Here is a 16,024-nt window from a genome sequence, read left to right on the forward strand (position 1 = left end):
ACCATAGTTGATAATGTGGAGTAACTCGCTAATATGAGAACCCAACTGTAATTCGAAAACTAGAGCCAGTTGAAATTTTATTGTAATTTTCGTGTTCAGCAGCATAAAATTAGTCAAGATTGGGTATTTTCGTTTTCTTAACATTGTATGTGTTGACCAGTGTTATATACAGTGAGACCAACTGATGATATTACCATCAGCAAATTCTAAATGGGAATTTAGAATTTGCTAAAAAAATTTCTAAAAAAATTGAGGGAAATAATCACAAATGCTACTACGCCTTTCATACCAACTAAGAAATACTATTCTAGGCGTAGACACAAGTGGATGTCAGATGAACTGATGATACTTGTCGCACAGAAGAAAAATGCATGGGATGCATATAAATTATCAGGTGATACAGAAACCTATGGTAGATATGAACTATTCTGTACTCAAGTTAAAAAATTAGGTTAGGCAAGCTAAGGCAGATTATGAGAAATCTTTGGCAAAGGATGCAATGAAAAACAGCAAAGACTTCTTTACTTATGTATACACTAGAAGAAAGGGGATGATAAAGATAGTTCATCTGTTCATGATACTGCTCAGGTTGCTGACAAATTGAATTAGTATTTTGCATCTGCATTCACACATAAGGAATTCTTTAGGGAAGTGGATGCCAGAAGTTTATCAAACTGTAACAGGGAGCTAAATGATTTTATAATAACCGAGAGGAAAGTAGAAGAGAAGTTATTTGAAGTTAAACGTAAAGGAACCTGGGGTGGATGGGATCTACCCAATTATATTAAGGGAAGCAGCAAAGGAAGTAAGCAAGCCCTTAGCCATAATTGTAAGCGCATCCTTGAATTCAGGGGATGTCCCTGTGGACTGGAGATGTGAGAATGTATCCCGAATTCACATAAGGGATCAAAGGGTGCATGAGTAAATACAGACCTATTAGTTTACCTTCTATTCCAGGGAAAATAATGGAATCACTGTTTAAAGAAGTAATGCGTCTCGACAAGACTGCAGTTATGGTTGACGCAGCATGGGTTTGTTAAGGGGAAAACTTGTCTGACCAATTTGATTGGATACTATGATGCAGTCACAAAAGAACTGGAGGCAAAATAATTTTGATATCATATACTTGGATTTCAGGAAAACTTTTGATACTGTTTCTCATAAAAGACTACTGAATAAATGGGAGCAGTGTGGCATTAAGGGCAAGTTACTGCTATGCATAAAGGGATGCCAGAGTGGGAGAAGACAGCACATTATTATCAATGGACACTGCTCTTTGTGGATTGCTATTAGTGGAGTCCTCCAGGGTTTGGTGCTATGCCCATTGTTGTTTTTTGTATTTATTAATGATATTGATGAAGATATATAAGGCTTAATCTCTAAGTTTGCAGATGGTACGAAGGTTGGCAGATTGGGTAATGACAGTAATCAGGGTAAGCTACTGAAACAAGATCTAGAAAAATTAGGCAGATGGGTCAAGAAATTGAAATTGAAGTTTAACATTGACAAATGCAAAGTACTGTAAATGGGTAGCAGTAATTCCAAGAATAATGCACAAACTGTGTAGTTCTACACTAAGGGTAGTGAAAAATTAAAAAAGACTTGGGAAGGTAATTGTGCAGTCAGATATGAAGTTCTCTGAACAGTGCAAATAGGATGCCAGGACAGCTCAAGGGGGTTATACACAAATTTTGCTAGCAGGAATAAGGAGGTGATTATCCCATTGTATAAAGCAGTGGTCAGGCTGCATACAGGTCTGGAGCCCTCATTTTAGGAAGGATGCAGAGCTGCTGGAACGAGTACAGAGAAGGGCAACAAGATTGGTGAGGGAAACAAAGGAGCACTCTTACCAAGAAAGGCTTCCATTCTGCAAATTGCAGCTTCTGAAGACTAGGCACATGCAAGGTGATCTGAACAAGGTGATTAAAGCTTTGAATGGATTGAGCAAGCTCAATGCCGATGGAATGTTTCCTCATGCTCAGACTACACCAGTGGTTTTCAATCAGGGTGCCACATAATTTGTGTTTAAGTTGCTTAAACTTATTATTTTTTAAAATTTTATGTGTTTATTTCATTATAAATATGTGTACGGTATCTTTTTAATTTTGTGGTGATCTATAATTGATGTTTATCTAGTAGCTCTATATAAAGAATAAAATTTATCTGTATATATATATATATATATACATAATTTGTATGATGAAATGTAATTATTAGTTATATATAACTGTAATATTTTGTTTCAATAAAAGGAAATGAAAGTATACTAGTAGCATGGCAAACCAGTAGAGCGAAGAATTTAACACGCAAATGTAAGGATAGCGTAATGTTGGAGAAACATTATTAAATAATTTAGAAAATAGAGTCCATATTAAAGGAACATTTGGCAGCACCCCCCCCAGATAAGCATCAGTTTCTGAAACACGTAAAATATCACTATATGTAAATGTAACCAGCCAACAATACCGAAATTAATTTAAAATAGAGAAAAAAGTATGCCCCGTCTCGTGATGGGGTATAATGGTTAGTCTTTTCTATTCAATTCGATATTATGATTGTTCTACTTTTTTCTCTGTTTAAATTAATTTCGGTATTATTGGCTGGTTACATTTACATATGGTGATATTTCACATATTTTGGAAACTGGTGCTTATCTGAGGGGGCGCCACCAAATTTTTCTTTAATTTGGCTCTATTTTCTAAATTATTTAATAATGTTTCTCCAACATTACTCTATCCTTGATTTTGCATGTTAAATTCTTTGCTCTACAGGTTTGCCACGCTACTGGTATACTTTCAGTTCTTTTTATTGAAACATAATACATATTACAGTTAAATACATGCAATATGTTGTGGTTTTTGCATTTTTGCTACCACTGATGTCTGCTCTATTTTCCTTATTTTTTATTTTCACTTAATTTTGCTCTTATTTCCAGTCTAATTTTCGATTTGTTTGGATTGATTTAATTAGAATTATATATATACACACACACACACACACACACACACACACACACACACACACACACACACACACACACACACACACACACACGCACACACAGAGAGAATTGGATCTAACAGGCAGAAAATTGAGTAGGGGTGCCGCAAAATAAAATAAATGAGTTAGGGATGCCGTTATTAAAAAAAGGTTGAAAACAACTGGACTACACACATGAGGAGGCATAAATTCAAATTGAGGAAGGATGGTTGCAGAACAGATGTGTTGAATTTTTGCTGATGTTGTATAATCTTGCTTTCTTGCATTATTTGCCATACTAATACTCTACATTTCAACTCAGTGCACACCTAGCAGAATGAAAGACCAGTCAGTAAATATATATTTAATACAGCACTAAAATATATTTTATAAAGAAATACTGTGAGATGAATAAACCCTGAATCTCACTGTTCACAGATTTACGGCGTGCTCAGTCACATCTTCAAGAGCACTGGAAGTGTCCTTTTAAGATGTGTCTGAGAAAGGTCTTACTGTACATTTTTATGACAAATAAAGGAAATTTTATTTTTAATATAAATTATCTTAATATCCTATATTCACACTCAGATTAAAGACTTCCACTATTGTAGATTTGAGACAAGATATGCTAACCCTGCAGATGATCCGTATCATGGATAAACTTTGGAAGAATGAAGGTTTAGATCTAAGGTAAGATTGTTTTTGAAGAAATTATATAATTAAATTAATTACTGTTAAATTGCTGATATAAGTTTAGAGAATGTTAGCATAATTGTATCAATATCAGTGTTTATTAAAGAAGAGAATATGATCATTTTGATTACTCAATACACTCAGATTTCACAATTTAATGTCAATTTTTAGTTAATAATGTATAAATGATAATTATTGTCTAGGGAAGTGAAGTGAATATTTTTATCCTTAATAAGGAAAGTATTTGTGATCTGCACAATGAATAATTGTACTAATTTTTTGTGTTAATGGACAGTTGTCATTATTGTTGAAGGAAAAACCAGGTGTTGTGGCCACCTAAAAAAAATTGAAGAAATTTCTCTCTGTGAAATTGGGTTATTTATTGGATGCTCTTAGTACAACACCAAACTGTGTGAGGTTTGATACAAAAATTCTAAGACTTTATTTATTACAAAAGAAGTGATGAGAGTAGAGGAGTTCCACATAACTGGTTCAAGCCACTTCTTGCTCTACAGAACCAGTAATAAACATTGAAGTTTTTGGGCTTCTGTTGAAGTCATAATGGATTTGAAAGCAGAACAATGTGTGTACATCATGTTTTGAGTGAAGAATGGGAAAAACAGAATGGAAATTCTTCAGCTGCTGTGAACTTAATGACTTAATGTGGTGCCACTTGTTTATTTGGTAATGCTCTTATTTATAAATAATAGTAGTAGTAGTATAGGAACTCCTCGACTTACGGAAATTCGACTTTATGTAAGTTTCTGCCTGCTGGTGCAAACTTAAAAAAATTGTGGAAACGTATTTTGCCTCCCGTAGGAATAAATAGAGGTATCGTGAAAATATCGTAATGTGAACCCAATAACATATTGTTCCCCCCCCCCAAGTCCTTGTAAGTTGAAAATTTCGCTATATTACTAATCTGTTTATCTCTCTAAAAGGTCATATTTATAATGGAAATTGCACTACCCTTTCATCGTTATCATATGTTCCTGTTGTAAGAATCAATTTTGAACGCCTTTGCGATATTTTTCTAAAGCACGTTTCTGGAGGTCACGACCCTAAAACAGAAACAATTTGCACTGTTAGTGCATCTAATTATAAATGGGTAGTAAATTCGATCTTATTGCATTTGCGATAATACCGATAACTGCAATTGTGTGGGTTTTTACGTTATTATGGTAAAATGTGTTCCTCCTTCCTGAAATCTTCAGTCATATAAAAAACAAATTTTCAGAAACTTCTCTTCATTCCTATTTCTCAGTTATCGGTTGATTCAACTACTGCTCATCTCAGATGCCCAAATTATTCACTGTATGATTCCTTTTGCCTCAAAGGTGGTACTTGTGCATATGTCCGTTCTGATATTCCCTGTCAGAGACTTGGCAATTTGGAATCTTCTCTCTTTGATCTTCTCTGGCTTAAAATCTCTCTACCTCATTGTGTCAGATTCATCTGTTGTCTCTAGAGTTCTCCCAACTCCACTAATCACTTTGACTTAAGCTCTTTGACTTCCTCTCTTTGCAACTTGACTTTCTCCAGTCCAACTTTCCTAACAGTGAGGTAATTTTCCTTGCTGATTTTAATGCTCACAACTCCAGCTGGCTTCCGTTTTCTAGTCACAACGACCCAGCTGGTCGGGGTGCTTGAGGCTTTTGCAATTACTAATGACCTTGCACAGATTGTTCATTTACCTACAAGAATACCGGACAATCCTAATCAGCCAATACGCTTGATCTTTTTCTCACAAACAACCCTTCTAAGTACACGGTCAAAGTGAGAGGTCCTTTAGGCACTTCAGATCACAACTTGGTGATTGTCTCTTCTCCAATGGAACCTTTATCTCACGGCTATTCCCAATCTCATGTTGTTTGGCATTACAAGAATGCAAAATGAGATGACCTGCGAGACTTCTTTTCTTCTTTTCCTTGGTCGGATTACTGTTTCAAAACTTCTGATGTCAACGTTTGCTCAGATCGTGTCAGTGAAATTATTCTTGCAGGAATGTAATCCTTTATCCCACACTCCTTTAAAATCTCGTCCTTTATCTAAACCTTGGTTTTCCAATAAATGTGCTAAGGCTGTTCAAGAGAAGAATGTTGCATATCGTAATTGGCTTGTTTCTAATTCTTCAGTTTAATTTTCTGCCTACTCTAAAGCTCGCAACAATTGTAAAGCAGTTATTAATCAGTCCAAACTAGAGTTTGAACAGGCTAAGAGTAGAAAACTTGATTCTTGCCCTAATGGTAGCCGAGCATTCTGGTCTCTTGCCAAAGCTATTGGCCACAACTTTTGCCCATCTCTGCTCCCACCTCTGTCCAAACCAGATGGTTCTGTTGTCACTTCAGCCAAGGATAAAGCTGACCTGCTAGCATCCCATTTTTCTTCCAACTGATGTATTAATGATCTTGGTAAAACACCTCCCACCATTCCCAACACACTCCATTCAATGCCTCCTGTGGTCTTCCGTCAAAAGGATTTTGACGAATCTTGATGCTAACAAAGCTCCAGGTCCCGATGGTATTTCTTCACTTGTTCTCAAAACCTTTGCTCCTGAACTTACTCCTATTCTTTGCCGCCTTTTTTCACTTTCTTATTCCAAAGGAGTTTTTCCTTCTGCTTGGAAATCTGCCCATATCCAGCCAGTTCCTAAAAAGGGTGACAAATCCCTCCCATCCAATTATCGTCCCATTGCAATTATTTCTACTCTTTCTAAAGTAATGGAGAAATCAATTAACCGCCAACTCTTAAACTACCTAGAAACCTGACCTGACCGTCTGATCAACGATCAATGTTTATTCCGTCAGTGTCGATCCACTGGTGATATTCTGGCTTATGTTACCCATTTATGGACTAATTCAATGGAAAGGTTCGGTGAAACACAAGTAGTTGCTCGACATCTCAAAGGCTTTCGATCGTGTTTGGCATAAAGGTCTTCTAAACAAGCTTCCAACTTATGGTTTGCCAACTGTTTTTAGTAATTGGTTATCCAGTTTTCTCTCTGATTGCTCACTGAGGGTGATGGTAGATGGCTCTCTGTCTTCTAACTTCTCCACTAATGCCAGTGTCCGCCAAGGTTCAGTTCTTTCCCCCACTCTTTTCCTCTTGTATATTAATGACTTTCTTCCATTGACTGGAAATCCTATCCATACGTTTGCCGATGATAGCACATTGCATTCCACTTTCCATTTTGAGAAACCTTGTCCTGCAATCAGCTTCAACTTCTCGAAAATCTGCTACCAATTCCTTAAATGCCGATCTTCAGGTAATTCTCAAGTGGGGCAAAGACAACTTAGTTGATTTCAACCCTTCTAAAACTCAGTGTTGTCTTATATCTCGCAAAAAGGATTCTTCTGCTCCTATGCTTATCTTTAGTGACACTCTGATTTCTAGGCAAAATGATATATCTCTTTTGGAGATTACCCTGACTTCTAATCTCTCTTTTCACAAGCACATTACAAATATTGCTTCCTCTGCATCTGAAAAACTTGGTTTTCTCTTTCGCTCTCGGCGTTACTTTTCTTCCAAACAGCTGCTCACTCTGTATAAATCTCAAATCCGCCATGCCATGGAATATTGTTCCCACATCTGGGGTGGTGCCCCCAAAACCTTTCTCAGGCTTCTTGATTCCATTCAGAAGAGGGCAGTTAGGTTAATTAATGATTCATCTCTAACAGAGTCTCTCCACTCGCTGTCTCATAGATGTACTCTTTCTGCTGCATTCTTCTTCTTCTGCAGATATTTCCATGGGCACTGTTCTTCTGAATTGGCTTCTATAATTCCCGCTCTCTCTTTCAAAACAGTCCGAACACGTGCCGCCACCAGCCAACATCCATTTACTGTCCAACTTCAAACTCACAGAACCAACTTTTCATCTTCCTCGTTTATTCATTCAACTGCCGTTTTCTGGAACAGCCTTCCTTCATACGTATTTCCTGAAAATTACAGTCTACAGAAGTTCAAGTCCAATGTCAACAAATATCTTCTTTCGTCTTCTCAACCTCCAACCCAAGCACGGTACTAAGTACTATAGGTTCTAATACCTCTCATGTTTGGGGTTTACATAAAAAAAAAAAAAAAAAAAAAAATTTACGCATTACAATGATGAATGGAAAGCGACCAATGAAAAGTGCAAGTGGTGGTAGTGCCAGGAAATGAAACAAAATTGATTTTGAAATGAAGATGATTAATTAAGAAGCAGGACAAAGTTTGTCATCTATTGCAATAGAATTGGGTCTTGCTTCTTCAACAGTGAATACTCTTTTTAAAGGACAGTGCGCTATACGTGCACTGTCAAAGGATCAATGCACTTAAGATCAATAGTGATCACAAAACAGCGTTTAGGTGCTATATCAAAGATGGAACAGCTATTAATAATATGGATGAAAAATCAGATTCAGAAGCGAATGCCCCTGAGTCTAATGACCATTCAAGCAAAAGCAATAGGTATTGATAAAAGATATTAAGCATAAGTACGCTGAACCCCAACCCAAGTTTGTTGCAAGCAACGGGTGGTTTAATAGGTTCAAGCATCGCACTAGTTTCCACAATGTTAAAGTATGTGGTGAAGTCGCCAGTGCCAATTCTGCAGCTGTAGAGAAATTTTGTGAGGTGTTAGAAAAAATTATTGATGAAGGTGGCTATTTAATGCAGCAAATTTTTAACGCTGACAAGATTTGATCTGTATCAGAAAAAAATGCTGGATCGCACATACATTGCCAAAGAGGAAAATACAATGTCAGGTTTCAAGGCATCAAAAGATAGGGTCATGCTCTTGCTTGGGACTAATCCAGCTGGAGATCACAGATTAAAACCACTGCTTGTGTACCAATCTGGAAATCCTTGTCCATTTAAGGGCATCAGTAAAGCCACCCTACTCGTGCATTTCCGATCGAACCAGAGAGCATGGATAACAATACAGGTGACCCCCACTTGATGCTGATAATTCCTTCCTGAAAAACAGAACGCTAAGTGAGCGCCATATTCCCGTAATGTAACATATGTATTTGTGAGTCACGATCTATGCCATAGGATATTTCCTAATCAATAATAAACTGTAGCGAAAAGACGCACAAATATCGATCAAAATATTTAATAGATTAAAAATTTGTACATATAAAATGTTCTCCATTACATACTTATATAATTATCTGGTAAGTAACTACATTATGTATCAAAATTAAACTTAAAATCATGAATTTATTAATCCGATTGATGGCCCTGGCTGTCGAGTTTTCATAACTTTGGTCGATTTTGGGTTGTACTTTGGCTGTCTTCCAAGTAAACTAAAAGGGGTTTTACTTTAAAATCCCAGCACCGTTACTACCCAACAATAAAGTCAACCGATCCTTCGCCGCTTTGAAGCCTAATATGTTGTTTTTTTTCTTCTTTGGATATAAAACTTCTTTTAGGCATTCGTGTCCAAAAAAGTCCTGTTTCACCTATGTTAAGAACTTGTTGAGAAGTTTAACACCACTCTTCAATAATTTTTGAAGTTCTTTTTTGAAAGTTTCGGCTCCTTGATCTGCACTTGCGGCTTCTCCCTGGATTTTAAATCTATCTTACAAGCCCTTACTAGCTTTAAATGGTTCCACATTTTATTTATTTATTATTTTTTTTAAGATCAGCTTTCTTCAGATCATCATGTAGGCTAATTGATTTTTCTTTAATAATTAACTTAACGGAATTGTGCGTTGGATATTACCTTCAATAAAATTATTTAGAAGTCTCTCCATTTCAATTATAATAGCTGGCCTAGTTGCTTGCAGTGGAATAGCTGTCTTTCCAGCTACTAAAATTAATTCTTTATAATTGTCCTTACAATGGAATCTGCCAGTCCTAAATTATTGCACACATCCACTTGTCGTTGAACGGAATCGATTTGCTTCAAAACGTATAATTTAATTTATTTTCAAATTCAGAATTTTTCTTACCTTAGTAGGCTTCATACTGCGTCCAGACGTTGTTCCTTTTTAATTCTTATCTGCCATTATAAATACTCAAAAATGTAAGAGCGTTGCATTAATTATGATACAATGTTCGAGTAAACTAACGATGTCTAACACTGTACCAGGTGACTTCGGATAAATGCATGTCCAAAGTCACTAATGCTTGTAACATATTGCTTGTAATATTTGCATTATATGCAAATATTACAAGCAATATACTTGATCATTTTTTTAAATGTTGATCTTGGAACTACGTAACAAGTCATAATAGTGTAATTAAATTAGTGTGGGAGAAAATTCCACTGAGCATGGGAAAATTTCGCAAGTCAGCGTGGGAAACTTTACTATTCAATTTCAAGCTATCGACTACATCAGATGAAATGTTTTCGTTAAACATGCCAGAAATTCAATCTGTACACTAGTAAAAGAGTGTTATAGTGAGTTGTGACAGCGTTAGAGTGAGATATAGGTTATAATATAAAAACAGTGTTATAGCAAATCAGCGTAGAGCGAATCGCATTATAATGAGGGCCTGCTGTATCTCTCTTTGAGGATTGGTTTAAATGCTGCTTCATTCTGATGTTGAAAAATATTGTAAAGACAACGACGTTCCTTTAACAACCCTGCCAACCTTTGTATCATCTGCAGACTTGGACATTAAACCTGATATACTTTCATCAATATCATTGATAAATATACAAAACAACAATGGGTCCAGCACCGAACCCTGAGGGTCTCTGCTAATAACATTAGTCCAGGTAGAGCAGTGTCCATTTATTACCACTGGGGATTCATTTGCACATCTCCAAGTCCATGGGGACGTCCCCTAATTATGACTAAGGGTTTGCTTACTTCCCTTGCTGCTCCCCATTATAACTAGATAGATTCCATCTGCCCCAGGTGCTTTTTTTTTGTTTAACTTCAACAATTTCTCCTCCACTTTGCTCTCAGTTATCACAAAATCACTTAGATCCCTGTTAGAGTTTAATAAACTTCTGGCATTCCCCTCTTTGAATAACTCCTCATGTGTGAATGTAGATGCAAAATACTCATTCAGTTTATTAGCTACTTGAGCAGGATCATCAATAGTCGAACCATCTATGTTAAGTGGACCAATCTGATTCACTGCTGTTTTTCTTTGCATCCTTTGCCAAAGATTTCTTGTAATATGCCTTCACCTGCCTAACCTCCTTTGTCACTTGATTACAGACTAGCTTATATCTGTCGTAGGCTTCTGTGTCACCTCATAATTTATATGCATCCCATGCATTTTTCTTCTCTGCCACGAGCTTCATTAATTCATCCGACATCCATTTAGGTCTGAATCTTGAACAGTATTTCTTAGTTGGTATGAAAAGCCTAGTAGCCTCCAAGATTAAGTCCCAGAGGTCCATTTAGAATTCACCGTTGGTAACATCATCAGTTGATCCCACTCTATAGAATTTAAAAACTGTCTCAGACCTCTGTAGTTACCTTTAACAAAAACAAAAACCCTTTCCTTTACTCTTGATCATAGTTACATCTTTAAGTAAATCCCATATCAGTACACTGTGATCACTGTCACCTAGTGGTTCCTTTATCTGAAAATTCTGTATGCATGCGTCATCACTGCTGATAATCAGATCTAGGGTATTACTCCCTGTGGTTGCCCCTCGAACATGTTGCTGTAGAAAACAATCATCCAATAAATCCACAAAAGTCTTGCTAGCATGCGAGTGACCAATCCACAAGTTCTAGTCAGTATCTGGAAAGTTAAAATCCCCCATTTAAAAGACATTCTGATTTACTGGCCCATTCTATTTCTCTGCACAACTGTTCATTGTACTCATCAGTGTCATTAGGCCTATAACATACTCCTACTCTTGTTTTCCCTTTCCCAGTGTTTGTCACACCAAAAAGACTCAGCATTGCACTGTCCACCTTTGTCAACTGGATGCACTTCCTTAGATTTTGTGTTTCTTAACTAATAGTATAACCCCTCCTCCCTTCCTACCCTATCTGCCCTTTCTGTACACATTGTACTCCCAAAATTTCAATTCTGCACTGCTTATATCTGTGACACCATGTCTCTGATATCCCAACAATATCTGCCTTTGATGTCTTGATCAGCACTTCAGATTCATCTATTTTATTCACTATGCTTCTGGCATTAGTGCAAGTATACATGCACTTGTTCCATGATGATGGCGCTTCCGTAGCCAGGTGGGAAGGAGCAGCAGTTCGTAGCACACGCTTCTTGATTAGACCGGGGTTCGAGCCCATCACCACCAAATACAGAGGATGCCAAAAGGTCAGGGAATGACCACCGCATATCCCAGAGCAATATGGCCTTAGTTGCTAATGCTCCTAAAAAAAAAAAAAAAAAAAAAAAAAAACCAAACCAAACTGTTCCATGATGACTCCCAGCAGCTCTTGAAATCCCCAGCAACTTGCTCTCTAGGCTGCTGCTTCATTACAATAGAAGCAGTGCAAGCACTTTTGCTTTTGCCTGCAGCTACTGTTAATCTTTTAGTCTGTGACTCCTCCCCCAAACTAGCAGTTTTCCGACCCACCTAACACTGCCTCGATAGCATCAGCGAATATTCTTGCACCCTTTCTATTTAAGTGTATCCCATTCCTGTAGAAGCAGTCTCTTCTTTTAGCAAGCACAGACTGCACGCTGAAAAAAATTCTACCCTCTGAGCCTTGCACAATCTCTCCAGGGTCGAATTGATTGACAAGGCTCTCATCATATACTCCCTCCTATTGTGTCTGGGCAGAATTGCAGACACTTTCAAATTTAACCCTAATTCACGACTTTTTGTCAGCATTGACCTGTACTTGTTAAGTAAATCTTCAGATCTCTTACTCTTAAGGTCATTAGTTCCGACATGTACAACAATATCACCTTTTGTGCTCTAAAAAGATGATATCTGCTCTACTAAGTCATCAACTTTTGCCTCTGGCAGACATACCCTGGTACTGTTCCACCTATCCTTTTTGCATCACTTTCGCATATTGTTTGGTTACAGTCATTTTGTTTGTCGCAAAGCAAAGGTATTGCATTAGCTTTTTCTATAAATACACTGTTGGAATGGTTTACATGCTAATTAGTATCCTGTTTTGCGGAGGTGTAAGCATGACTCCATATGTTCACTTGACACCAAGAAAAAAAAGTGTAGCTGTTGCTCTGTCCCAGGAAGGACTTTCTATGTGTGCTTATCGCTGATAAAATAGGCTGCCACCAGTCAACTGTATCCCGGGTGATGTGAAGAGAAGACCTGGATCAGGCCGTAAGAGAGTGACTACACCTTCCCAAGATTAATATTTAAAACTGCTATGCCTTTGTAATTGCCATGATAGTGCTCCTGATCTAAAACTGGACTTTGAGATGACCTCTGGTGTCGAAACAAGTGCACGAACTATCGAAACACGGCTTTCGGAATGTGGTCTGCATGCCTATCGGCCCAAGAAGAAGCCTTTGTTGGCCCAACAAGTGAGGAAGAAGCGACTTACTTGGGCTAAACACATGTTTCATGGACAAAAGAGCAATGGGACACTGTCATCTTTTCTGACGAATTGAAATTCAACTTGCATGTCTCGGATGGGAAGCAATATGTCAGAAGACAAAAATTGGAGGCATGCCATCCTGACTGCCGACTGTAAAATTCCCCACCGGTCAGATGGTCTGGGGATGCATAACAGGCAAAGGGGTGAATTAAGATTATTAATGGAACAGTGAATACAGAAACCTACACTGCTATCTTGGAGGAGTGCCTAAAACCCATTATTAGGAATCATCACTCATACGTCCAAAACTGTATTTTTTACAGGACTCAGCACCTTGCCACACAGCAACATTGGTAAGTTCGATGCTATTTAGATTTAATGATGAGTTTTTTTTTTTTGTTTTTTTTTCTTGTCTCATAAGGCACATACTTACACCAATGTTTTCTCTCGTTTTTCTCCCTTAAGGTGCAGTCATACCTCAGAAATGCTGGCATTACAGTGTTGGATTGGTCTGGCAACAGTGCAGATTTGAACCGTATTGAAAATTGCTGGTACATAATGCCGTCTAAAATTGCTCAGAAGAAGCCAACAAGTAAGATTCAGCTGCAGGAGAGCATTGTAAGGGTGTGGTACCACAGAATTTGGCAACCGCATAACCTGAAATTTATTAACTCTATGCCAGATCATTGCAAGGCTGTAATTGCAGCTTGAGGAAGAACAACAAAATATTAAGGACTTAATTATGCTGATTTGCAGTACATAATATTATTACATTAACTTGTTATTTTAGTTTGTACACATAAATGCAATAAAATGTATGTTTGGTTGTCATGGCTGATAACATTTCCAGAACAGTTAAGAATCTGTTGAAGATGACAGAAGAGATGACAGTTGACCTTCAGCTTCAAGCAGTAATGAAATAGTTGCTGAAGCATGAAAAAATTTGTCTGATTAGCAGATAACCATCTGAAAAATTGTTGATAAACTGGGAACTCCTTTGGATCATATCAGTCAATTTTGACAAAAGGTCTTGGCATGTATTGCATAACATCAAAATTTTTTTCCAAAACTGTTGATTGATAATCAAAAGGTTCACTATTGTGAACTGGGTGAGGAGGTGAAAATGGGCCCTAATTTCTTCAGTTTCATTATTACTGATGAAGAAATGTGCATACAGCTTTGAATCTCAAATGAAATTTCGGTCATCCCAGTGGAAGTCAACAAACTCACTCCATTCAGGTAAAAGCATGACTGGTTTAGTCATATTAGCATTTTAGCATTAGTAGAGGCATATGATGCAAGAAAGTAAGCTTATACAACATCGGCCAAAAAAAAAACCCTTCCCATTTCATGAATTTATTTAAGCTATCAACTTCCACAACGACAGATGGAAGTTTGTTCCAGCAATCAACTACCTACTGGCTAAAGGCAAATTTCCACATATCTATTCAACAACTCATTCTAGCAACTCTACATCCTTCCTAAAATGAAGCTTCCAGACCTGTACGCCGTACTCAAGGTGTGGCCTGACCATTGCCTTATAGAAAGGAATAATCACCTCCTTATCCCTGCTCACAAAATGCTTGTTTATCGTTGACAAAACCCCATGACCTACTCTGGCAACCTGTCTGCACTGCTCAGAAAACTTCATATCTGACTGCACAATTACCGCCAGGTCTCATTTCATTCTCCACTTCCCTGAGCGTAACACCACCCAGTTGGTATACTTCTGTGGGATATTGCTACCCATATGCAGTACTTTGCATTTGTCAATGTTAAACTTAATTTGCCACTTCTCAGCCCATCTTCCCAATTTCTCTAGGTCCTGTTGCAGCAGCATACTGTCATTACTGTTATTAACAACCCTGCCAATCTTTGTATCACCTGCAAACTTTGACATTAGGCTTGATGTACCTTCATCAATATCATTGATAAGTATACAAAACAACAACACCGAACCCTGGGAGACACCACTAATAACATTAGTCCAAGAAGAACAGTCTCCATTGATTATCACACTCTATCTTCTCCCACTCAACCATCCTTTTATCCATTGTAGCAATTTGTCCTTAATGCAATACTGCTCCAATTTGTACAGTAGTCTTCCCTGTACAACAGTATCAAAAGTTTTCCTGAAATCCAAGTGTATGATATCAAAATTCTTTGCATCCAGTTCCGGTGCCTCCATAGCCAGGTGGGCAAGAGCAGCAGTGCGTAGCACATGCTTCTTGATTAGACCGGGGTTCAAGCCCGTGACCACCAAATACGGAGGATGCGGAAAGTTCAGTGAATGACCATTGCATATCCCCGGAGCAATATGGCTTTAGTTGCTAATGCTTCTAAAAACCAAATAACAACAACAGCATCCAGTTCGTTTGTGATGACATCGTAGTATCCAATCAAATTGTTCAGACAAGACTTCCACTTAACAAACCCATACTCGAGACAAGGCGACATTATTATTGTCGTCTTGTCTAGATGATCCTGCAATGCTTCTTTAACCAGTGACTCCATTATTTTCCCTGGAACAGAAGTCAAACTAAGAGGTCTGTAATTACTCGCATCACCCTTTGATCCCCCTTTGTGAATTGGAGATACATTTATACATCTCGAGTCTGTGGGGATTCCCCTGAAAACATGGATGCTCTTATAATTATGGCTAAGGATTTGCTTACTTCCTTTGCCGCCTCCTTTAATATAACTGGATAGATCCCATCCACCCCAAGTGCCTTACTTATGTTTAACTTCAATAATTTTTCCTCCACTTTGCTCTCAGTTATTACAAAATCATTTACCTCCCTGTTAGAATTTGATAAACATCTTTCCCTCTCTTTGAATAACTTCTCATGTGTGAATGTAGATATAAAATACTCATTTAGTGAAGACGTCTTCAAATCTGAAAACGTTATTTCTTT

General features: G+C 37.6%; 1 protein-coding gene across 1 annotated transcript in view; it reads left to right on the forward strand.

Annotated features, from left to right (window-relative positions):
• Pi3K92E (phosphatidylinositol 3-kinase 92E) overlaps positions 1-16,024 on the forward strand; it is a 251,963-nt gene that overhangs the window by 200,104 nt on the left and 35,835 nt on the right. The window contains exon 16 of the mRNA XM_090388098.1: positions 3,591-3,669. Coding sequence (XP_090244224.1) covers positions 3,591-3,669 — 79 coding nt within the window. The remainder of the gene's footprint in view (positions 1-3,590; positions 3,670-16,024) is intronic.

The sequence above is a fragment of the Mastigoproctus giganteus genome, chromosome 13 (assembly GCF_048544385.1).
Source record: "Mastigoproctus giganteus isolate SK-2022 chromosome 13, ASM4854438v1, whole genome shotgun sequence".
NCBI lineage: Eukaryota > Metazoa > Arthropoda > Arachnida > Uropygi > Thelyphonidae > Mastigoproctus > Mastigoproctus giganteus.